This window comes from Myotis nattereri (genome assembly GCF_964212035.1).
Source record: "Myotis nattereri genome assembly, chromosome: 8".
Classification (NCBI taxonomy): Eukaryota; Metazoa; Chordata; class Mammalia; order Chiroptera; family Vespertilionidae; genus Myotis; species Myotis nattereri.
The window spans coordinates 19,288,614-19,314,704 of record NC_138083.1 but is presented as its reverse complement, the minus strand read 5'-3'; the positions used below and the strand labels follow the sequence as shown (position 1 = coordinate 19,314,704).

General features: G+C 42.3%; 1 protein-coding gene across 1 annotated transcript in view; it reads left to right on the top strand.

Annotated features, from left to right (window-relative positions):
• PCSK2 (proprotein convertase subtilisin/kexin type 2) overlaps positions 1–26,091 on the top strand; it is a 257,323-nt gene that overhangs the window by 195,114 nt on the left and 36,118 nt on the right. The window contains exons 6-7 of the mRNA XM_081096978.1: positions 2,129–2,205; positions 17,925–18,013. Coding sequence (XP_080953104.1) covers positions 2,129–2,205; positions 17,925–18,013 — 166 coding nt within the window. The remainder of the gene's footprint in view (positions 1–2,128; positions 2,206–17,924; positions 18,014–26,091) is intronic.

Sequence of the window (26,091 nt, the reverse complement as noted above, 5' to 3'; positions counted from 1 at the left end):
TCCTTAATACTCAGTGTAGACTGTTATGTAAGGAATTGAGTGTTAGTCATCAAAATCATTGTAAAGACAGCAGATATACTTAGAATTCCTAAGTTATCATTTATTTCAACATTCAGAGGTGAAATTGACCCCAGACAATACACAGTCTTTCTTCTTGTTGTAAAAATGACCTCAGAGTTCCTTGTATTCTCAACTAGCAGTTCCACTGTCAGAACTCCCAAATTCCTCTTGAGAGCCCCCACCCACCTCAAGGCAAACCATTTGCTCCAGAAATGAGCACCAAAAGGCCTCATCCCAGACCACAGGTTATGATTATGACCCAGAAAGGTGAGCCAGGGTGGAGAGCATGTGAAACTAACACAAAGGTGCAGAAAATTTTGACTTGATTTTTCTCTAACTGAATTTAATTCCTATTTGCCAGGATAATTGCACTTAAAAAAAAAACAAAAAAAAAACTTGACTTTGGTCAACTCAGGTTTTCCCCCAACCCGCCTGTCTCTAGAATTTCCCTCCAGCTTCAAGGGTAAACATAACATTAAGGAGAGGGATCTGGGTCCTGATGCTCGCGTCTCATCCTCGGTCCATCCTGGACTCTCCTGCTGCATGCATTCCATGCCTACTGGAAAGTCAGTTCATGCAGATCATGCCTGAACCCTGGATCCTCATTGTCCTCACCACAGATCTTTCTGGGCCAGTTGGTTCTCACTGTTTGTCCTCAACAATCAGCCTCCTAAAGAAGATTGTGCTGTTCCTTGCTCCGTACGGAGGATCACAGGAATGCAGAGTGGGGCTACCTCAAGCTCCCCAGCTAAGACACCTCACGGAGCCACTTTGATTTGCAGTTTCACTCCTTGTCCAAGGATGAGTCCCAGACTTCTCTGAAGTTGGACATTCCAACATAACCCATCCCACTCCAAGAGCACAGCTCAGAAGAAAGAGGTAGCACTCAGGGCCCCTCTGAGGACCCCACAATGGCTACTCATGCTGAATTTTCTACCTAACTCACCCTAGACCAGGAAATTTTAATCTCTATGGAGAAACCAACCAGGCTTAACAATAGTCTTCCAAATCTACTGTTTAAGTTTCAACCTCAGCTTTGAAACCCGAAAAAAAATATATTAACTTGTGTTTCTCTTGATATTCCTACCCCACCAACTCTGCCTAAGAATGCACTCATCTCAAAAATTCAAGGAATATTAGGGGTAACCAAACTTACTTAGGGAAGGCAATAAATTACTATTTCAAAATGTTATCGATCAAAAAAACTGCATATATTAGACTCTTAATGATATGCTTTTAAAAAATATTTCTGCTGTAACCTTATAGCAGCTCATGTATCCCCTTTCAACAAAACAGTAAACTGCATAAATGACTGTGGTTGATGTTGAGGTTGGTATTCGGGGCTTGGGCAGGGGTTTAACATCCATAAGCATGAAGAAGGTAAGCCCCAAGTCAGTCGGAAGCAGGGAGCTGGACGTGAGTCTTCCACATAAAGCAAGAAAACTCTAAAGGCCATCTCACTTGTGACATGAGAACTAGAAATTCTGGCCATCAGTTCAAAGTAACTTAGCTTAAGCCCTAGATTCCAGGTAAATCCCATTTATCCAAAAGGCATAAGTCCTGGAGAGCGTAATACTCAAAATCATTAACTCTGAGGGCCTGAAATAGAATGCGATGAGGAAACCTCAAAAAAGGGGATAGCCGGTTTGGCTCAGTGTATAGAGCATCGGCCTGCAAACTGATGCTCTATCGTTAATTGAAGTTCAATTCCCCTCAAGGGCACATGCCTCGGTGGCAAGCTCCCGGCCCAGGGCATGTGCGGAGACAACCAATCAATGTGTCTCTCCCATCAATGTTTCTCTGGTCTCTACCCCTCTCTTTCACTCTCTGAAAATCAGTGAAAAATGTCCTCAGGTGAGGATTAACAAAAAAAAGGTGAGGGTAGGGGGATAAAAAGCTCCAAAGACACATTTCAGCTCTGTCACCATTTGACAAGGGCCGGTCCAGAGCAGAACATTACCACAGCACGTGGGGAGGGACTAGCAGCCTGAAACAGTTGTATCGCAGCATTTTCTCTTGCCTGTGCCTCTGGCTTTATTGACCCAGTGAGACCCCTTATGTTTTTCAGAATGCCGAAGCAAGTTATGACTTCAGTAGCAACGACCCCTATCCTTACCCTCGATACACAGATGACTGGTTTAACAGGTAAACTGGGCCTAATGAGGTGTCTTTGGCTTTAGGTTTGGGGTTTTATTCTGTTTTGTTTTTTCTTTGTTTTGTTTTTAAGGCTTGAAAATCACAAGCAAAATAATCTCAGTGCTTCACTAAATTGTATTGTGACTTTTCCTCTTTGTGGCTACATTCTCTAAATTCTTGGATTTTATTTTCTAACATTGCACTGCTCCTGTAGAATTATCTGTTGAACTAGGAATTGTTTGCCGCTGTATTAAAGATAGAAGGAAATACGAATAAGAAGAAAGCCTGTCTGAACCCACCAAAGGGTGATTTAAAACATGCTGATTTCACTTGATCTGTGGAAACGATTGTAGAGAATTTCTTTTTGCCCCACGGGGTCTGTGTCTGTATGTTTTTGAAAAGTATTTCTGCTGTAACCTCATGTAGGTCATGCAGTCCCTTTCTCAAAACAAAACTGGCAGAGGTCTGAAGTATTGCCCAGCATGGAAAACTATCCAACGTCTACCTATTTTCTTCAGTCTTTGTGGCTACTACACATGTAAATGCAGCCTCCTTTTTCCCCCAAGTAACATTCTTGTCTAAATGGTTAATTACATATAAGAAATACCAAGAAATAAAGATGTATGGCTTGCTCAACCAAAGACCGCTATACTTTTTAAACCTAGTGCTTCCCTATTATTGATGTTCTTGGGTGAAATTTATGAGAACATATGAATTTCAATTAGTGGTATAAAAATATATTATGTGTACAGCACCTTACTCATTTCTTTTACTTCTGGTGACAAACTCATGGCCCATAAAACAAATGTTGTAATTCTCAGTTTAGTGATAAGAAAATAGGTTTCGAAAGGGAAAGTGACTTCCCTGGTCAAACAATTAGTATATGTCAAAGTCCACACTTGAATCCAAGCTTCATAAATTACCCTAATTCCAACTTTTACCATCTTTTTATAAGCATCATTTTTATTATAAAAGAGAGGAATCATTATGGTCAGAGAGTGGCCAGGTAGCTTAAACTCTGTTCCTAAAATTAACAAGTTGACCAGAGAATGTCTAGGATGCAGACAAGGCATACAGGTTGAGGGGCTTGGCAATTACAGAAAATGCAGGGGTGGGGGGAAATAAAGAAAAACTACAATTCAATTTTGCAACATTTTTTAAAGATCATACCTTATGTCCAATAGCACAATTCACTTTCTATCAGCTTCTCCTACAGCTTTAAAATTATAATGCAGTATTTGGAAGTGTGTTTAGGGGGTGAGGATATAATAAAACATCTGAGAACTTCTGACATAACGTGTCTCTTACCCCCATGACTTATAATCCTAGCATACCCTTAGCAAATAAACCATATTCTGACACAGGGATGTGACATTACTAAATAGATGTCACTAAGCCAGGGGTGAGTTGTGATTGGAAATGATGGTCTGGAGCACTGTGTTGAGAAGGACCACGAGGGAGTGCCTGGCTTCAGTATGATTGGTTACCAATTGTCCACTCGACCTCAGAAAGGGCAGTAGCAACATGTGTGCCAACTATTTGCCATCTCTCTGCAGCTAGTAGGTACTAAATTTACCTTTGATAGAATGATTCAGGCACAAAAATATAACCGACAGAATGGCTTTCTCCATTACCCCATTTTCTGAATCCAGCACAACCTTCCCCAAAGCAACTCTTCCTGTGTGATATACTATAAGATTATTCTTTTTTAAAAAATGATGACTCCTACATTAAAATTGTTAATTTTCAAATGTGTTCTTGAAAATACAATTTTAAACTAGCTAAAATCTTCTAGCTAGAACTAATTAGTATTTAGTGCAATAAAATTTTTCATTGTCACTGGTAAAAATTCTCAAGTGTCCAATTGCCTGAGACACAGTCATAGTGAGTCAGATTAGCATGATCTTTGCCTCTTAGGGAGCCAATGACTCAAGACACAGTGTCCACTGTGACCAATAAATGGGACTTTTCCCAATGATCAAGTCATTTTCAAAGATCCCCATCCAACATGACTTGTTGCAAAGATTAGATGGTACCACAGTTCAAAGCATGGCCTCTCAAAACATAACTACTCTTGTAAATGATTATGGGAGGATGATGGGTCAAAGTTCAAGCCCACGGCTCTGGAAGGATCCATAGTCTGAAAGCTTGAGTCTGTCCTCAAGATGATTCCTGTGTGGCACAGAATTAAAATAAAGCAGACTTCCCATGAGTGTAGAATACATTTACTAAAAATTCCTCCTAAGATGAAATATTTTGATGGATATTTTCTTCAATATAACTTAGGATTTGGAGCAGGAAGGAGGAGAATGATTGGATGTACAGAGGAAATAAAATTGGCCATGAGTTAATAATTGTTACACCAGCTGATGGGTATATGAATCCACTCTACTCTTGTATATCTTTGATATTATCTATAATAAGAAGTAAATTTGAAGAGCATATGGCATAAAAAGAAGCTTAAAAAAGTGTTGGAACTTTAATTCAGTACTCATGAAACTGTTAGTTTTGGTATGCAAGCTGCTAAGGAACTTGCAGTGTCATATGAGGAGGTGATAGATGCCCAAATCACTACAGGGTTAAGTGTAGCCAGAACTTAAAAAAAAAAATAGGAAGGAAGGAAGGAAGGAAGGAAGAAAGGAAGGAAAGAAGGAAGGAAGGAAAACACAAGGGAAGCAAATACATATTAAGCAGTCACTATGTTTAGGGCACTATTTTAAGTGTTTTGCATGTATTAATTCAATTCTCATGATAATTATCTAAAACAGACATTATCATTATTTTTCCCATTTTGGAACTGAGGCACAGGAAGGTTAAGCAAGTTGTGTAACATCACATAGCAAATAAGTGGTGGAGACAGGATTTGACACTAGTGAGGGGGCTATTACACGCACTGCCTCACAATAAAGATGCTTTGGAGAGAAATGCAAACTCATGTCTGGCTGGGGCAGTTGGGACAGACTTCCTTGAAGAGGTTGCATTTATTCTAGGATTTTAATGAAGGCAATAAGCAGAGTTGGTGGGGAGTGTATCCCGGAGTGTGGGTACAATTTAGGTGAAGAGGTGAAGGCAGGAGGTGTATGCATGTTCACAAGGTAGCCTGGGTAACTGGGCTGGGATTTAGAGACTGGTGCATGGGGCAGCGTTCTAAGAAGACTTCACAGAAGAGTGAGCATGAGAGGTTCAGACAGGTTTCTAGGAGAAAGAAGGAGAGATTCTGTGGTTGGGTAGGACACTGGGTCAGAGAGGCATAGACAAGGACCATCCTCCATTGCACCCAAGGAATGTTGCTCCCCAAAGGCTCCGGGAGCCTTGAGCCCCACACTTGCCTTGGTCAGGTTCACTACCAATCCAGCATGAGTCTCTGGATAGCTATGCAACCACAAAGACATGCCGTATTCTCTTCTGGGCATGGGCATGGGCATCATACCTGACGCCCCATCTCTGCCCAGCAGACGTTGGGCTCTTGAGAAATGCTCACTTAAGCATGACTCTGATAAAGGGCTGACTGATGTTGACCCGCAATGGGCTTGGGGCTATTGACATTCCAGTCACACCACCTGCTACAAAGGCCAGTTAGGGCTCAGAAGCAATTGCTGCCCAGGAAAAGGCAGCGGCTCTCCCTCACAGGGTTCTCATTGCTGTGAAAAGTAGAAAATAAAATGCACTACAAGGGGCTCTCTCAAGCAAGCAAATAAAATGTTTTCCTTGCATGGGAAACCAAGTTCAAGCGCAGTGAGTCTCTCCTGAGCTTCCCTGATAGTCTTAAACACCATATCATCCCCTCTGTACTAATTTGTTAACTTGTTTTCCTTCAAGTGTACATTTATTTAAGAACATATTTAAAACTCCAAACCAAGGACTCTATGAAAGCAAACTTTATATCTATGCAAAACTGCTTTCAGCGGATCTGTATATTAGAATTTCTTGCCCTGTGCTTAATTTGACTTTATAGGATTATTTCTTTTTAAGCAGAGCAAGTGTATTTATTCTACTGTGAACCATTTAATAATTACATGCAGTATCTGGGCTCTGGGGATATATTTAAACAGTTGAAAAATTTGCAAAAGGAGTATAATTTCCTCCTAGTTTACAATCAGAGAATGCAGATGGCCAAGCAAAATAATAATAACAGTAATAATAAACCAAATTGCAAAAAGAGAGGAAATAATACACAATTAATGAGCATCAACAATGTGCAAAACTTATATAACTGATTTCCTGTGAGGTATGAGGATCTAGTACCACATTTTTTTCTTTGCTGGCATTCAACAAATATTGATTGGCTGGTTGACAGAAGGATGGCATGCCTTCTCAGCTGGGCTGAGATGTTGAGTAGCCTTGACATCTGTCCATGTTAGAGCTGCCTGCCCCTTCCAAGTTTTGCAGCCCTTGCTTTGTCAATAATCTTCCATCGTTGCTTGGTTTTAAGTCAATATTCAGTGATGCATTGCAGATCCTCATTTCATTACTGTGCTGCTGTCCATAAAAGTCCCTCTTGCATAACATTTATTTGACAAGCATTCGACACTGAAATGTCATCCCTGCCATTGGCAATATTTAGGGAGCATCTCAGGGCGCAGCACACTCTATCGATAAGCCCTAAAGAGTAAGAGATTCCGGATTAGATGCAATTCCTGGCTGCCAAAAATGTACTATAAATTCAGGAAGAGAGAGGACATTTATTACTCAGGCAAATGGGGGGAAGGAGGAAGGAAAAATGGATGATGAGAAACATTTATCTCTATGTAAGTTCCTTTGATTGATAGCATTAGTTAAACCTTCAAATAATAAAGAATTTCCATGATTAACATTTTTTTTCTTATTAAAAGTCATATTTCATTTTGAAGAACTCTGTGTGACAAGCCAGAGAAGAACATGTGAGAAAAATGGGCCTCCTCTGGTTGGCTATTTGCACACTCATGGCAACTGATACGCTACCCTGGTGACGCTTAATGGTTTAGAAATAGACAAACATCTTTTCCTTCTGTCTTTATACACAATTCTGTAATAGCCTCCTGGATAATAAAACTCAAACTGCTTTCCAAGACCTAATCTAAATTTTTATTTCGTGGGAGCTTTGAGAATACAGTAGTCCCCTTTTATCACATTCTAAAACCCCCCAATGGGTAGATGCCTGAACCCACAGATAGTACTGAACCCTATATATACTAGGGTTTTTTCTGTACATACATACCTATGACAAAGTATAATTTATAAAATTAGACATAGTAAGGGGACTAACACCAATAACTAATAATAAGATAAAAATTTATAACAGGATACTATAATAAAAGTTATGTGAATATGACATTATTAAGTCAAATAAGGGTTACTTGGACACAGGCACTGGTACCTACCGAAACCACCAAAGGGATGAGGCACCTCCTGTGTGGGATAGAGCAGGACAATGAGAGATTTCAGAATGGCACGCAGTTAAAAACCTGTAAATTGTTTTTTCTGGAATTTACCGTTTAATATTTTTGGACTGCAGTTGACCCAGGGTAACTAAAACCATGGAAAGCAGACCCACAGATAAGCAGGGAATGTTGTATCTCATACGTCGATATTTGCTCAAGTGTTGCTGTTGATTTAAACCTTCTCTCTATACAAACCAGAGCAGAATAAAACACAACAAAGTTCGATTGTGTCAGCTATTGTGAGCCGTTGGGGAAAAAAAAATTTTTTTTTTAATTTTATTTCCAGTCCCCTACCTGGATTAGACAAGTCTTCATTATTTAAGGTTTCCCTATAGCTAGAAGAAACATACATAACACAGACTGGGAGCCATGGAGAGAATTATATCAATTATAAAAGAATCATCTGTATGTTAGTATAATCATTTCTACTTTGGAAAGTGATGTTATGTATGCCACATAGGGGGATTTTATGGTCCTCGGGTGGCAATGCTTTTCTTAAGAGAGAAAAATATAGAAGATTATGATAAACAAATATAGTGTTGTGTTAATTACTTGGTATGAAATAAGTGATCCTTGAATCAGTTTCTCCTCTCTGTAAAATGGGAGTATAACTCCACCTTGAAGGTTTGTATGAGGGACTAGACACATGTACACAGAGCACTTGGTACAGGGCATGGCACAAGGTAAGCACTCCCAAATGGCAAAAAATATAATTATGACATTCAGTGAAGGGATTTCTAAGGAGCTAAGTCAACCGTTTTTCAGCTACATAGAAAATGTGGAGAATTTATGCCAAAGGAGTTCATGGATGGCCCCATTTATTCTCAGACATCTATTCTCTCATCTGAGCTTTTGACAGAAACTAGATAACAGTCGACTCAAGGTTAAAGTTTATGGCAAGTGTCCGGTACCTGTGTTTCTGCATTGCTGATTGAAAGAGGAATTATATCTAAAGATAGTTTGTATGCATGAGACAAGCTTGATCTATTGGAACAAATGAAAGGCCTAGCATCTAGGAAGCTGGAGAGCCTCTTCTCTTCCCCAGAAAGCACTGGACACTTCCCAGCAGACCTGGGATTTTACCCAAAAACAGCTGCACCTCCTCACCTGTTTAACCAGGACTCTTGAAACCCTAAAGCCGTGGTCGGCAAACTGCGGCTCGCGAGCCACATGAGGCTCTTTGGCCCCTTGAGTGTGGCTCTTCCTAAGCCTTAGGAGTACCCTAATTAAGTTAATAACAATTTACCTACCTACATAGTTTAAGTTTAAAAAATTTGGCTGTTGACTAATGAGTTTGCCGACCACTGCCCTAAAGTCTTACCCTGTAGAACTCACCAGAGGCTAGCCAGCATACATAGCTGATGACCAACTAGCCGGGTAATCTCTGCAGCTCAGCTCCAATATTTCCAGCACTGAAGCATCTTTCAGCAAAGACAGGACTAAAAATACTGTAGCTGGCCACTATGGACCTGGTTGTCTAAGAATCTGTAGATCAAAGGAGACTGGAGACTAGATGCCCATGAACCTGGCCAAGTTGCCCACTAACTTGCTGAATGAATCTGCATTATTCCCAATACCTCTGTGAATCCAGAGCCCTAGAACACCTTTATAAGCTGTGGCTGTCAGAATAGAACTAAGAAGTCAATTAAGACAACCATAGGACCAATGGCCAGGAATGGAGACCAAAAAAGGAAAGAAAGAAGTGGGGCAGGAGGGATCTCCAACTCAAAATTAGCCTGAAAACCAAAATTCAAAAGTATCTGGAAAAACACACATTCAACAAAATAAAAAACAGGGCATGAATTTATACCAGGTGATATTAATTTTATGGAGAATCTTTAAAATGACTTTAAAATAAATTATGTTTAAAACACCCTCACAGAAACAGCCAGAATAATGTTTGACCAAATATCAAAGACCCTGTGACCCATCCAAGTTGAAACATAAAATTAACCATTATGCTTTTTATTTGCACATTTGCTCAGAATGGTAAGTGCATGAATAACATCTATTTAAAAAGAAAAATAAATGATGTGGAAAACATGAGCAAAAATAAACATGAATATGAAAAAGAATCAATTGCAATTGAAAAATACAACCACTGGAATAAAATCTCAATAAATGGAATGAAATTTAGCCTAGGTGCAGTTGAATAGGTGATTAATTAATTGAAGATAACACTGTCTATCAAAAACCTACAGCAAACATTATTTTTAGTGCTGAAATTTGATGGCATACTCTCTAATGCTGGGACAAAATAAGAATACTACCTAACATCTCTTTTATTTGACAATATGCCACATCTCATGACCAATGAAATAATGATAAATCTAAGAAAAAGTATGTGAGAACATTAGTGAGAAAATTATAAACTTATAAAACACATAAAGAAAGTCCTAGATGAAGGAGTGACATACTAAGCTCATGGATAAAAAAGATGTAACAATATGAACATGTCAACTTCATCTATTAATTCAATGCAATTCCAATTAAACTTTTCTGTGAAATTAAGCAAAATGATTCTAAAATTCATTTAGAAAAGCAAAGAGCCAAGAATAGAAAAAGAAGGCAAGAGAGGAGAAAGAGGAGAATGAGGAGAATTAATATGAAGAGAGAAGGAGGGAACATCAAGGTGGGAAACTGCCTACCAGATATCAAAACATTATAAAACCACAATAAATATGAGAGAGCAGGGTCAGTACAGGGAGAGAGAAAAAGGGATCAAAGAAACGGAATAGAGAGGCCAGCAGCAGATATCCCGCACACACACACACCCTGTATAAAAAGAAGCTTAACATATGATCAAGATGGTGATAAAAACAATAAGGGAAGGATGGTGTGATGATCTACACTAATAAAAGAGAAAAATGGTAATTGGCGTACGGCGCTACCCTTTTCATTGGCTAATCAGGGCTATATGCAAATTAACTGCCAACTAAGATTGGCAGTTAACTGCCAACAAGATGGCGGCTAATTTGCATATGTAGGCACAATGCAGGGAGGCGAAAGGGAAAGCAGGAAGAAGCCTCCTGCCACTGACAGTGATCAGAAACCCAGGGGGGAGCTAAGAGGTGGGGGGCAGGGCAAAGGCGGCCCTGGGGCCGCCTTTGCCCTGCCCCCCAGCCATGATCAGATAATCAGGCGCCTTTGCCGCCCTGGCCAGTGATAGCAGGAAGTAGGGGTGGAGCCAGCGATGGGAGCTGGGCACGGTCGAAGCTGGCAGTCCCGGGAGCTAGGGGTCCCTTGCCTGGGCCTAAAGCGGAGCCCACGATCGCGGGGCCACTGCAGCTGCGGGTCCCCGCTGCCCGGGCTGGACGCCTAGGCCAGAGGCGTTAGGCCTGGGCAGGGGCGGAGCCTGCAACCGCGGGGAGCTGGGGATCCCCTGCCCAGGCATGATTCCTGGGCCAGAGGCCTCAGGCCTGGGCGGGGGTCAGAGCCAGTGATCGGGGGGAGAAGGGGGTCCCCTGTCCAAGCCTGACACCTCTGGCAGAGGCGTCAGGCCTGGGCAAGGGGCCGATCAGGCGATCGGAGGGTGATGGGGGTCTACGCCTCTGGCCGAGGCATCAGGCCTGGGCAAGGGGCAGAGCCAGCAATCGGAGGGGTCTGGGGGTCCCCTGCCCAGGCCTGACGCCTGGGCCAGAGGCATCAGGCCTGGGCTGGGGGCAGAACCAGTGATGGGGGGAAATGAGGGTCCCCTGCCCAGGCCTGACGCCTCTGTCAGAGGCGTCAGGCCTGGGCAAGGGGCCGATCCTGCGATTGGAGGGTGATGGGGGTCAACGCCTGAGGGCTCCCAGTATGTGAGAGGGGGCAGGCTGGGCTGAGGGACACTCCACACACACACACACACACACACACACACACACACACACAGTGCACGAATTTCGTGCACCGGGCCCCTAGTATTTAATAAATAGGACGAGTTGTTAGTATGCAAAAGTAGGTGTCCACCTCACATCTTGAGCATAAATAAAATTCAGGATAATTAAAACCTAAATGTATAGAAATATTTTATAATTAAAATGTAGAAAAACATCTTTATGATACTAAAATAGGGATGGATTTCTTAAACAAATCACTGAACCCCAAGAAAAATAAAAAGATTGATAACCCTGACTACATTAAAATTAAACACCTTTTCTTCAACAAAAGTCACAATGAACAAAGTTGAAAGACAAGCCACAGACTAGGAGAAAATATGTGAAACTTAATCCCCAAGTTTTAGGGGGGGGGGGGAATTAAATGTCAAAATATATAAAGAATGGCCACAAGTCAAAGAGAAAAGATAATAGAAAAATGGACAGACGTTATACACAGGTGATTAACACAACAGAACAGCTGAGTGAATTCACATGTGAGAAGATGCTCATCCTCCCTGGTAATGAGGAATATGCAAAATGAACTAATGAGATACCATTTCACACCAAATAGACTAGCAAAATGGTGAATTTTGCTGATACTAAATGTTGGCAAGGCTGTGAGAGCAACTGGAACTCTCCCTCTCTGCATGAGGTAGTATATATCCATAAACCTGTTTTCCCCCTACGTACTTACTCCCAGAGAAAATCTCCACATGTGCCCAAGAAATTAAATAGACAAGAATATTTTTTTCAAATTATTTGTAATAGCAAGCAACTTGCAAACAACCTAAATGCTTATCATTGGGAGTACAAATAAGTAAATTTTAGCATTTCTTTAAGTGAACGACTACACAGAACTAAAAACAAATAACTAGAATTCATGAATAAATCTCAAAATACAAATGAATAAAGCAAATTTTAAATAGATCACATATTATGTAACATTTATATGTATATGCATATCTGATTATAAAGGTGATCTCATTAAAAAATGCATGGATCAGTGTTCTAATTGTCAAACTTAGTGTAGTGGTCAAGTCCAAGGCATAATGGCTTCAGGTAGGGCTTCAATTGCAACTCTATATATTTATTTCTTTTAAAAACTATACCAATATAAAACACATGAATGTGCCCTGTAAATACAGAATCCTTTGGCCTTAAGGATATCCAGGATATCTTGACTGTTCACACACAGAATTACGGATGTTGCTTTACTCAAAGTCCATCTATTTAAATGCTAGTCTCATCCAAAACACCCTCACAGAAACACCCAGAATAATGTTTGACCAAATATCTGAGCACCCCCTGGCCCAGCCCAGCTGACACGTAAAATTAACCATCACACTTTTTATTTGCACACTTCTGATAGTCAGGAATAGAGAATAGTCAAGGGTCATGGTTAAGCGAAGGGATTTGGAAGTAGCAGACTTGAGTTAGAATTCTGGTTCTTCCTCCTAATGAGAAGTGACTTAATATCTCTGTGTCTCAACTCCTTCCTCTATAAAATGATAATAGTAATAGTTTGCTGTGAGGATTAGATAGAATAATTCATGTAGCACTCTCAGCACAGTGCTTGGGCCACATTAGGTCAACAAATGATACTCATCATGTTCACATTGCTTGATGTATCTTAATCTATGACTTGAATGGAGCACATATAAAAACAAAAAACATGCTTTTGGCTGGATAAGTGGGGTGACCGATCACTCTAGTGGACGAAGGCCAGCAACATGGGAAGAAGGGATGTGCCTATGCTCTCTCGCTGGAGATCCCCATGGGCAGGGGCAGGAACAGGGCCCCGGGTTTTCACCTCAACATCTTCACAGCAACTGCAGCTGTTTGGGGAAGCCCCCGTACAGTCATCATGATGGTCCAGGTTTGAACCCCATTCCCCCACAGGTTAACCATTTGTCGTCCCTCTGGCCTTGTGTATCCATTGCATCAGGTATCGATTGCCAAGTAATGCCATATAAAAACCATCCCAAAACTTAGTAGCTTGAAACAATAAGCATTAACAATTGCTCACAAATCTATAGATTAGCTAGACAGGACTGTTGATCTGGACAGGGCTCAGCTTTGTGGCTGGGCTCACTTGTGCATCCATGGTCAGCTGGCAGGTTGGCCGGGGGCTCACTGGCTTAGGACAGCCTCTCTCACATGTCTGGAGGATGGTAACTATCAGCTGAGGAGATAGGCCCAAAGGATTGCATGTCTTTAATCATCCAATAGTTGAGCCTGGACTTGTACACATGGTGCCTGGGCAGGGCTTCAAGAGGAAGGAGAAGCTACAAGTCCTTTTGAAGGCTAAACTCAACATTTCCACACATGCTTTTGGCCAAAACAAGTCGCAAGGCCAGCCTGATCCAAGGAAGAGAGAAATAGGCTCCACTTTTCATGGGAGGAGCAAGAAAATCACATTGCCACAGACATGGACAAGGAGAGTAGTAATGCAACACAGCCGTGACTCTGGTCACTTGCCTTTAGAAGGAGGTCAATCAAGCAACCATTTTTGTCCCTCACTCTCTACAGGCATTTCCACTTCAGACAGGCTTATGATTTATTGTAGAGGCGAGAGGGAGCTACTGAATGTTTTAAGAAAGCAAAGAGTCCAAACAAAAATGGATTTAGAAAAATATTTTCCTGACATTCAGGGAGCAAGAATTGCCTGAGACCATCAGGAAGGCAGGAATGAGGGGAAAGCATTTGAGGCAATGGAACAGGGCTTACAAAGGCCCAGGACTGTGAAAAGATAGGGTCCTGAACAATTATAAGACGCCTCCACTAGCTGCTTATAATTAATTAGTGCCTCCTAATTTAACAATGAAATGTTTCTTCTCCGATGCTCCTCTAGAGAGCTCACAACATTCATCTCGCCACTTAAAGACCAAAATTAAAGATAAGGAAGCATTCAGTGTCTTTCATTTGCTCAAGCCAGTTCACATGCATTTGTCCTCCAGCCCTTAGTGAGCGGTTTTAAGGTAGAGATGAGCTTATCTCCATGTGGGAGGGTATAGGGTTGGTTGAGCATTGGTCTCAGACCTGGCTCACCCACCTTCTTGCGGTACACCAGTGGTTCTCAACCTTCTGGCCCTTTAAATACAGTTCCTCATGTTGTGACTCAACCATAAAATTATTTTCGTTCCTACTTCATAACTGTAATGTTGCTACTGTTAATGTAAATATCTGATATGCAGGATGGTTTTAGGCGACCCCTGTGAAAGGGTTGTTCGACCGCCAAAGGGGTCGCGACCCACAGGTTGAGAACCGCTGCTGGACACCTTGGAGCCAGCACCTCTAAGAGTCAGCTTTGACATCTGTGAAATGGAGCAGTACCTACAGGTAGCCCTCTGGTGAGGATTAGAGTAGATGAGGCCAGAAAATCACTGAGCACAGTGCCTGTCATGAATAACCGCCCAGTAAGTGGCAGCTGGCTGTTGGGCCTTCTAGCTCCTGAGTCTCCTAGAGCAGGGCCCACACACTGTACGGCCTCCATCAGTACGTCTGTGTTCTTCACAGATGCTGGTGAAAGTACTGACTGGCCCAGGCAAGGCCTGATTGCACATTTTAGGTCTCAGAAAGGAGATCTCAACAGGGCTGCTTATTAAACAATAAGGAAATTCACGCTCAGTCGAATTAGAGATGGCATTGATTTTTAAACTTTTATTTAAAAATTATTTGTTCAGCATGAGTGAAACAGCAAGCAAGCAAGTTACATTTAATCAGTATCCATTAAAGTTCCATTTTTTAAATTATGCACCGATATAAAGCATATGTACACTTTATATATGGTTTGTATTTTATATATGTACATACTTAAGTATATAATGCATATAGATAATATATAGGTATGTGTTAGATATAAATATGTAAGTATATAATAATGAATATATAAGTAGATATAAGTATAAACATACACTTAAATTTATACATTTAAAGTATATATGCAAATCAATATAAAGGGATATTGATATCATTTTGTTTATATGGATACATATGTGTGTGCTTTCATGCTGTTTTTAAACATTTTAGTTATCAGTTTCTTCAGCATTTGGAATAAGAAGGTAGTAGCCATGAAAGCCACATCCACAACACTCTCCCATCAAGTTCCACCTTAACAAAGCACCTTTTCAACATGATTTACAGAAAACTTGGACAAGGAGACAGCGGTTGGCTCAGCACGATAAGTTTTCACAGATCTGTCACCACAAGGGCCAATTTCTATAGTAACTTCAGGGCTTACTTGGACACAATATGCAGATTTTATTATTGTTTCAAAGGGAATTTAGAGTCCAGGACATAGGTAGCCTTTATGGAGGCAGGATTTACTTTTACTCATACAAAGAAATAAAATGTGTGTGTGTGTGTGTGTACACTGTGTGTGTGTATATATATATATAATATGTATATAGACTCCTTTTGCTATTGTTAATCCTCACCTGAGGATATTTTTTCCATTAATTTGTAGAGAGAGTGGAAGGGAGGGGGAGAAACAGAGAGAGAAAAACATTGATCTCATATCGATTGGTTGTACCCTGACCAGGCTGGGAATAGAGCCTGCAACCGAGGTACATGACCTTGACCAGAATTGAACCCTTCAGTCTGCAGGCCGACACTCTAACCACTGAGCAACCGGCTAGGTCTATACTTTATTTTTTAAGGACTTGTGCAGTAGCTTTGCTTGCCCCAAGAGGATGTCACAAACAGTACACTAGTCACCCCTGCAGAAATCAAAGCTTCCTGGGGCCCTGTAGCCTGACAGCCCCTGCACCCACATTTCCTTACTTGCACCACAGTCAGAGTAATGAGTGGAAAATCTAGCCCCCCCTCCACCCCCACCCTGGCCCTTCTGCAGGCCGTGCACACAGGTTCCAGCAGACTTGGTAATGTGACCGTTTAATCCCTTAGCTGCTTCACAGACCTTTAAAATAGGCTTCTCAGGGTCAAGACTGGTGTCAGGTGACTTCCACATCTTGAATGCTGTGTAGGGTTTAAACATGGCATTCTGATTGACTTAAGCATTTATGCTTGTTTCACTTCTCTATAGCCACTTAACAAACTATGCCAAAACTTAAAAAGGAACATTTATTTGCTCACAGTCCTGTAACCTGGGCAGGGACAGTCTGTTTCTCTCCACTAGCTGCTGACAGGGGTGCCCTGGCTGGTCTGGAAGGGAGGAGGGATGCGGCTCCCTCACATGTCAGGCATATCATCCAAGGTACTGGGACATTGGAGGCCCCTCTCTCCGCGTGTTCTCACCCATATGTGGTCTAGCAGCTAGTCTAGCTCAGTGGTTCTCAACCTTGGCTGCACATTAGGATCACCTGGGAATCTTTTTAAAATCCTGATTTCTGGGCCTGTGGCACCTGGCACCAGCAGAGGGAAGCTGAAGTTGTCAGGCCTCTTTTTATATATTTTAGAGAGGGAGGAAGGAAGAGGGAGAGAGAAACATTGATGTGAGAACAAATATCAATCTGCTGCCTCCTGCACGCCCCCTACAGGGGATCTAGCCCAAAACCCGGGCGTGTGCCCTGACTAGGAATCAAACCAGCAACTTTTCTGTGCATGGGACAATGCCCAACAAACTGAGCCACACTGGCCAGGGTATCAGGCTTCTTAAGAAGTGGTTCATCATCCTTCCCCTGCATTTTATGGGTCAACCCAAGTCACCAGGACAATTCAAGGAGGGGGGAAGTACACATAGGAGGGGAAGAACTATTTGGAACCCGTGATATAAGGGAAGAGAGGACAAGCTAAAGGGAGAAAACGAATGGAATTACATTACAGTGAGTGCTGCAGAGGATATTCTAGAACATGCGCCCTGAGGAGGCTTGCTCAGAGTTATAAAACCGGGCAGACCTTGGAAAGATTACCTAATCAATGCCTGGGGGTCTTAATCTGGTCAGCCTCACAGGTTCTGTGGACTCCCTTGAAACTGTATGCAAAATGTTGCCCATGTATGCTTTTTATATTCCGGGAGGAACGTAGGAATCTGTAGCATTGAATACTCTAGCATTCGATCTTCAAAAGAGTCTATGGTCCAAAAAGGTAAAGCAGCGTTCCCCACAATGGATGGGCCAGCCTTGAAATTAAGCACCAGCCCACGATTCTAGTGCTCCAACCAGAGCTTTCCCAACCAGAGACATGTGAGTTTTGTGCAGGAAGATACTTCAAATTTTAAAGTAAAGATCAGATTTCAAGGTTGAAATGTTCTGAGAAGCCCTTTTTGTCAGAAATAAGCCAAGGTCAAGAAGGTGGCTGGAGCAGGTGGGGGGGGGGGGGGGGAGAAAAGAGATACTGGATACACGGGTGGTAAATTGGGTGGGCCAAGTGCTAGCTTCGGGCTAACCAAGCCATTGAGAAGAACCAAATTGCTTCCAATTGACAGAATTTAAGGAACCCTTTCCAGAGTCTTTTGAAACTGTGTCTAATTTGTCTTTATTTTGCCCCACAGCCATGGGACCCGATGTGCAGGGGAAGTTTCTGCCGCGGCCAACAACAATATCTGTGGGGTCGGCGTGGCATACAACTCCAAGGTCGCAGGTAAGCCGCCCCTACCAAGCAGCAGGCCTTGCTCCAGACAGCCAGCCCCCAAACGCATCACACCCTAGTCTCCAGGATGGCCAGGGCCTGGCAAAAACTCCCACCGTGGCCCTGACCGGTTTGGCTCAGTGGGTGGAGCTTCGGCCTGTGGACTGAAGGGTCCCGGGTTCGATTCCGGTCAAGGGCACGTACCTTGGTTGCGGGCACATACCCAGTAGGGGGCGTGCAGGAGGCAGCTAATCGATGTTTCTCTCTCACTGATGTTTCTAGCTCTCTATCCTTCTCCCTTCCTCTCTGTAAAAAATCAATAAAATATATTTTTTTTAAAACTCCCACTGTGGCAGGAGATCTGAGACGTGGAGTTTAACAAAAGTGAAAAAAAAATACATATATATTTTTTAACGTGTTTAAATTTTTTATTTAGGTGTAATATAAATACAGAAAGGTGCACAGGTCACAAACACGTAGCTCAATGGATTTTTACAAACTGGCCAAGAAACAAAGCATTACCAGTATCCAAAAGCCCTCCTTGTGTCTCCTCCCAGTTGCTATGTATGCACACAAGAATAATCACAATCCTGATTTCTAACAGCAAACATTGGCTAGTGCCAGTTTTTAAACTTTACGTAAATGGAATTGTATTGTCTGTACTCTTTTGTGTCAGTGTCAGAAAAATCTTAATGAGACTCAAACAAAGCCTATAGAATATAGGAGATGTGCATGGATTACTATAAACACACTCAGAATCTTCAAAATGGTTCTTTTGTTGTTGCTGTTGTTTTTGGTTTTGCACAATGCATCTCACCTTCAAGGAAATATATTCTACCGAGAACCTTTTGACTAAGTTCCATAGGAAGGACATTTAACAATTCCATCTTTACAGAAGACTTAGACATGAGAGTGACACGTCACTAGAAATTAGAAACCAAAATCTGCCCCCACCCCCAAAAAGAGAGAGGGAGAGAGAGGGGATGAAAGAGCAAGGTTCATAGTCATGCAACAAAATGCTGGAGAATGGAGTGGCTCCTGGCTTGTTCCAAGTTTAGCCTCAAATTGGCTCTTAATTTGTTTAGGCTGACTCATCCAGCCTTGTTTTTCTTTTTTTACCACTGTCTTGATATTTTTCCTGGAGATTTAATGGAACCATAAACGATCTTTGTGCTGACACTTGCATTTCTGGGGGCCTCAATAAAACAAGAGCAACTTACACAAACCCATCATTAACCTCTTTCAACGCTGTTTGCTCAGGGGCTTGCCTGAGCTAGGTGCAGAATACATCCCCAAGCATACATTGGGAGGTTCTGAAATGTAAATAGAGGACACGTGGTCCCTCGGGTTTCAGCTCTCTTTACTTTGTGTGCATCCAAAATGTTACCATTAAAATGTCAGAAGCCATTAAGAGATCTGGGGAAAGAATATCACCCAATTAATATTTTATAAGCTAGGCTTGTACCTCGGGTGGTAGCTGAGGCAAGGTGGGTTCTCTATTCACAAGACAGAACTGGAGGCAACTGAAAAATTCAAGCCTGAATTTCTCATTCACAGTGATTGCCTTCAAAATAGTTTTGAAAGCTCTGTACAACCAAATCAACTGGTTTTTTCAACAAGGGATTCTTAAAACTACTGCAGGTAAAAGTTAAAAGTCAGCCCTAGCCAGTTTGGCTCAGTGGATAGAGTGTCAACCTGTGGACTGAATGGTCCCCGGTTCAATTCTGGTCAAGGGCACATGCCCAGGTTTCGGGCTCAATCCCCAGTAGGGAGCGTGCAGGAGGCAGCCAATCAATGATTCTCTCTCATCATTAATGTCTCTCTCTCTCCCTCTCCCTTCCTTTCTGAAATCAATTAAATATATATTTTTTAATTAAAAGTCAGAGTAGCTCACAGTGTTTGGAGGTTTATTGGGGTCCTTTTTCCCCATCTGCTTCTTCTATTTTGTTCTCTATTACCTGAACTCTGAAAACATCTAAGCTGCTCATCAAATGTACCTAAAATTCTTGCTCTCTTCTTCATTTGAATTACCTAAAAGAAAATCCAGAAGACTAAAATTTGGGTGTGTAAGGGAGGAAAAACTTTCTCCTACCCTTCTGGGTTCTTCTGGCTGGTCTAAGAATTAAATTGACATGAGACTGATTAAAGGAGAAAATAATCCAATTCAATTATGTACAAATGTAAGGAGGTTCCATAAGAATATGGTGCCAAGGACAGACAGGGCAGTTGAGGCTTATATGCTGTCTTGAGCTAAGGTGAAGTGGGTAGTGTTTGGGGACTTTAAAGGGGAGGAAGACAATTCACAGGGAGATGGAAAAGCAAATTTTTGGTAAACAAATGTGTGCTGGGCCATGCAGAGAGTGGGAGACAGTCTCTAAAGCCTAGGCCCCACACCTAGTTCAGATTACACTACAGATACTAGTATCTATGAGGAGAGCTCCCTTCCAGGGGCAGGCCCTCTAGCTAAATTATTTTAGGCAGTAAGGGAGTAGGGGGGAAGTCAAAGGTTCTTCGTTGTGTGTGTGTTGTTTTTGAGATTATGTGTATTGAAGCTGGGGACAGTGAAACAGGAATGGCTTAGGATAGAAGAAGCAACAAAGGAGGCCTTGGAGACAGGTTCAGGGGGTTAGAGCCGTGGTCGGCAAACTCATTAGTCAGCAGAGCCAAATATCAACAGTACAACGATTGAAATTTCTTTTGAGAGCCAAATTTTTTAAACTTAAACTATATAGGTTGGTACATTATTATTAACTTAATTAGGGTACTCCTAAGGCTTAGGAAGAGCCACACTCAAGAGGCCAAAGAGCCACATATGGCTCTCGAGCCGCAGTTTGCCAACCACGGGACTAGGATGAGCTGCCACTGCCCATAGCTCCCCTGGTTGCAAGTCTCCTGGAGTCCCTTAGAGTTTAGGACAGGGATGGCGAACCTCTGACATGCGAACTCATTTTTTTGGTTGATTTTTCTTTGTTAAATGGCATTTAAATATATAAAATAAATATCAAAAATATAAGTCTTTGTTTTACTATGATTGCAAATATCAAAAAATTTCTATATGTGACACGGCACCAGAGTTAAGTTAGGATTTTTCAAAATGCTGGCACGCCGAGCTCAAAAGGTTTGCCATCACTGGTTTAAGATGCACAGGTGTAGGGAAGAAGACAGGAAAGGCACACGAATGCTCCTGGGACCTTCGTTTGTGGGGGCAAAGGGGGGACTTTAAAGGCTGGGAGTTTAGGGAAGGTCTTAGGGGAGGATTCAATAGAATATTCATCAGCTTCCCAGGTGTGCCCTTTCAGGGTCATGGTCTCGGTTGTATTTCAGCTCCAGGCCCAGAAAAGCAGCAAAACCAGTGGGTAATGCCAGGTCCAGCTGCATTGACTAATGACCCCCTGCCCTGGCGCTGACCAATCAAAGGTTCCTCTTGAGTCCTTTGTTTCTTAAAAGTAAAATAATCCTCATGCCAGAAAGACACACCTTAGGATGGCAAAGTTTGCTTCCCTGCAGGTGCAAGGAGTTTATTTGGAAGGAGAGCCCAGGAAGCTGGAGAGAGGGAAAGGTGGCAAAGAGAAGGAAGCAATAGTGTATGTACATAAGCTGGTTGCTCCCATGGACAACTGGATCTGAGGGACTATGGGAATACCCCTCAAAATTCATCCCCCAACCAAATAAAAGAAGGTGTAGAGATTAGCCAAAGAACATATATGCATTGCCATGGACTATGTGTGGTGAAGGCCAGAGGAAAGGGGGTAGGAGCTGGGTGGAGGTTGTGGAATGGGGAACATCTATAATAGTTGTTTAATAAAAAATAATAATAATAACTTGGGGGAAATGCACTTCTCAAGGTGAGGAGGCTGGGGAGTTTATTCACCAACTGCCATCCCTCATTGGTGGGGAAGGCTCCTGGCACACCCTGGCCTGCCCCGCCTGCCAGCTCACGGGAACTGAGGAGAATTCCTAAAGCAGAGAACTCCCACCAAGCAAAGACACTCATATGGGGGCGACAGCCTCTGCCTCACCTGGAGACTAACCCCTGTTCCACAGACGGGTGAATGCAGCCTGATACCTCAAAGACATGACCCCGCTTTCTGAAACCTTCACTGCAGTGCTCTGAGATTCCAGAAACCAAGACCAGAGCTGGTGGGAGGCACAACCAGCCACACAAAGATTTTCAATAAAGCAGCCACCTTTCTCCCCTTTTCCACTCCCTAAACCCCAGACTTGCTCCTCTGCAACCACTCATGCTAATTCTAACTGCTCACGGGCCAGGAAACTCCGGTAACCGTGTCCTGTAGGATATCCAGTGTTCTCTAGGCTTCCCCAGAGGAGCAAAAGGAATTCTTCCTGAGGACCCCAACAAAAGCAGAATTTCTGGATCCCCCACCTGAGATAGTTATGGGGAACATTTTGTTCATTCTAGTTGGCAATTACAAAAAATGGCTGGTTTTTATTACTCCAAGCATACCCTTCCAGAGAATCTTCCATGAGCTTTCTGAGCTAGGGATGGGTAGAGCGCCACCTGGTGGCTTAACAAGAGTTTGCTAGTCTCCGGTAGTCTCAAGGTGTTCAGTTATAGGTTGTGGAGGCCTTGGCAGCTACACCCCAAGTCCCTCCAGGGTCCTAGGTCTGTGTCTCTTCACCCTGTATTCAAGAAAAGGCAAAAATTGAGGTGCTATAGACTTGTGATTATAAAATAAGTCCTCTGAAGGTAAAAAAGATTTTAAAATTATTGACTATCTCTTCATCTGCCTGTTAGCTTCTTGGGTTCACTTTTATTATAAACCCTGCTCATTTCCCCATTGGGGTTCCTGTCTTTTTCTTGTTGATTTTCAAGCACTTGTGGTATGTCCTAGAGGTTAGCCCCTGATCAGTTTTAATCGATGCAAAAATCTTCTCCCTAATTTTTGCAGGAGCTCATTAGTCCATTTGGATTCACCTTTGTATGTTGTGCTAGCTGGGGGTCCAGTTTTATTTTTCTCCAAATAATGAGTCAATGTTCCCAACACCATATTTTTTTTTATCTTTACTGTGGATATGTGTGTTGATTTTTGAGAGAGAGAGAGAGAGGAGAGAGAGAAACCCACAAACTTTTTGGTGTATGGGACAATGTTACAACCAACTGAGCCACCCAGCCAGAGCCTAATACCATCTATTTATTAATCCAGCCTGTTCCTTTGACTTGTGATGCCACCTTCATTGTGTATTAAGTTTCCATGCATACTAGTACATAGTTAGTTTCTGAGTACATATAATTTAAATAAAGCCTCCTAGCAAGTATAAACTAGGAAGCGTTAGCCACACTTCTTCTACTACTGAGCCTTTGTATATGCTCCTCTATCTGCCCAGAATACTTTACCACTAAACCTGACGACCTCTCTTCACCCTTCAGCTCTCAAGTCCCCATTGCTTCCTCCAACACCACCTCCCAAATCAGTTCCCTCATCCACACTTAGTAAAGCCTGCTGAATTTTCACCCCAACACTCATTACTTTAGTTTATTGCATATATTGATATCTTCCTCCACAGGCAGGTGACAGTCCTCATGAGGACAAAGGCCATTTCTGTTTCTCTCACACCTCAGCAACTAGCACAGGGTCTGCATACAGTGAGTGCTCAAACCCTGTTTGCTGAGTGACAGAAGAGAAAAAGGAATAAAGAGAAGGAAGAGCCAATGAAGAAACCCATTATAAGCAATTTCTATCTTGTTTGTTTGTTTGTTTGTTTTCTTTTATTCTTGTTGTTAATTCTCACCCAAGATATTTTTTCCATTGATTTGTTAGAGAGAGTGGAAGAGAGGGAGGGAAAAACATCAATGTGAGACACATCAATTGGTTGCCTCCCTCACATGCCCCGACCTGGGCTGGGGATTGGACCTGCAACCCAGGTCCATGCCCTTCATCAGGAATCAAACCCGTGACCCTTAAAAACCCAATAAAACATACAAGAGTTCCATGGGTTTACACTGCTCTAACCAAGGAGAAACACTGACCAGGGCAAGTATCTCCTTTTCTACCAACATCATCTTACCTTTGTTCCTTTATTCCAAATCAAATCAGTTCCAAAGAGACCTAGGGCCTCACTGTTGGGTGCCAGTCCTGCTGTGGGTGGTGGGATGCTGACAGCCTAAGAGCAGACTCTGACAATGAGGAAACAAACACGATACTATCAGATAATGGTTGCTGGTAGGAACAAAACAAAGCAAGGTGGCAGAGAGTAACTGGGGCGGGGCACAGCAAGCAACTTGAGGGCAGGCTCTGTATACAGCATCACGCCTGGACTTCTGCAGAGCTTCTCAGAACAGCTCCAGGGTGTGGCCAGGCCAGTTGGGACTGGCCTTACCTCCCTTCCTGTTTAAGCCAGAGCATAGAGATGTACACATTGGGCTTCAGGGTGAGATCACCTTGGACCAAAGATTCTGAAGAGTTTGGAAACCACACTGTAGACCAGTGGTTCTCAACCTTCCTAATGCCGCGACCCTTTAATACAGTTCCTCATGTTGTGGTGACCCCCAATTTCATTGTTACAAATTGAACATAATTAAAGCATAGTGATTAATCACAAAAACAATATGTAATTATATATGTGTTTTCCAATGGTCTTAGGCAACCCCTGTGAAAGGGTTGTTCGACCCCCAACGGTGTCGCGACCCACAGGTTGAGAACCGCTGCTGTAGACTATTGTCAAAATGACCTGGAATTTCTGTAGCAGCAATGAACTACTTCCACATATTTGGCCAATAAAACATACAACAGTTCCAGGATTTAACACATCTTTTATCTGAGTTTTTAACTAAACCAATAAAAAATAACCCATTAGTACAATAATTAACATTTTCAGATCCTTAAAACTTAGATCAGCATGAATTTGCTCCTTACCCTGCAGACTAACGTTCATAAGCACGAATGGTGGCAATTAGAGATACTGAGGTTTGTGGGCAGATGTAGCATTTCCTGGTGTCAGGGACAAGCTCACCTTTTTAACAAGAGGAGAGTCAGAAAGGATTTAACTCAAACCCCTGGCCATGAGACCCTAGAGAAGCAATTTTCAATCTTTTTCATCTCATGGCACACATAAACTAATTACTAAAATTCTGCAGTACACCAAAATATATGTTATTTTTTAGCCAATCCGACCCCCCAAAAAGGTATAATTTTGATTTATTTACAAAAAAATATATAATAATTACCTACTCTTTTTGCTCCAAAGTGATTTTTTTTAAAAAATCAGGTGCCTGTACTTGTATATAAGGATTTCTGATACCAATAATCAACCAGACCCAAACTTACTTTGCGACATGACCAATAAGATGCAACTCTATTATGACCTATATATTTATGGTTCGAGACAGGGCATTCACACTAGATGGCTAATGTTGTGTTGGCTGTTGTCTTCTTTTACTGGACAGTCTAAGGAAAAGAGGTCAATGCTCATGTCGAAATAGCCAGGTATTACATGTGTCTTACGGCACCCACCAGTTAAAAATAAAAATCGCTGCCCTAGAGGCTAGCAGCACTGCAAGTTGTACAGACAGGCATGAAGCTCAGAACCTAAAGGTAGGGATGTAGAGCCACTACTGATCGTTAATGTGGTGATCAGGCCTGGCGGGGGCGGTTAGGGGAGGGAATAGATGCTTGATGTGCACTGTGTCTCCTCACCATTGAATTACATCAGCCAGGAAAGCATTTGTACAAATGTGAAGACACTGAGTCCTAGCACCCCGGTCTTCCCTCTCGGCTCTGCCTCTCACTCTCATGCCTTCTTGTGTCCTCTCTCTGTATATCCCCCTGTAGCTCCTAGAGCACCCAGAGCCAGAAAAGAGGCCCTCCAGAAAAACCCTTGGGTCACCCTGAGCCTCTCTTGGCTGCTAATGGTGCAGTCGCTTGCAAAAATTAATGCTGTGTCTCATTCAATTAATGCATGCCTCATTCTTCCAGAGCTTAACGAGATTAAAAGAATGTCGGGCGCCTGGCCCCTGAATATGAATGAGAGCTTTGCTTTCAGTCTCTGGCGCCCTTGCTTCCCTCGATGCTGAAACAGTCAGAAGATTAATGCACACCAGCTTGATGTCTGTACTGTAAACAGGGAGCCAG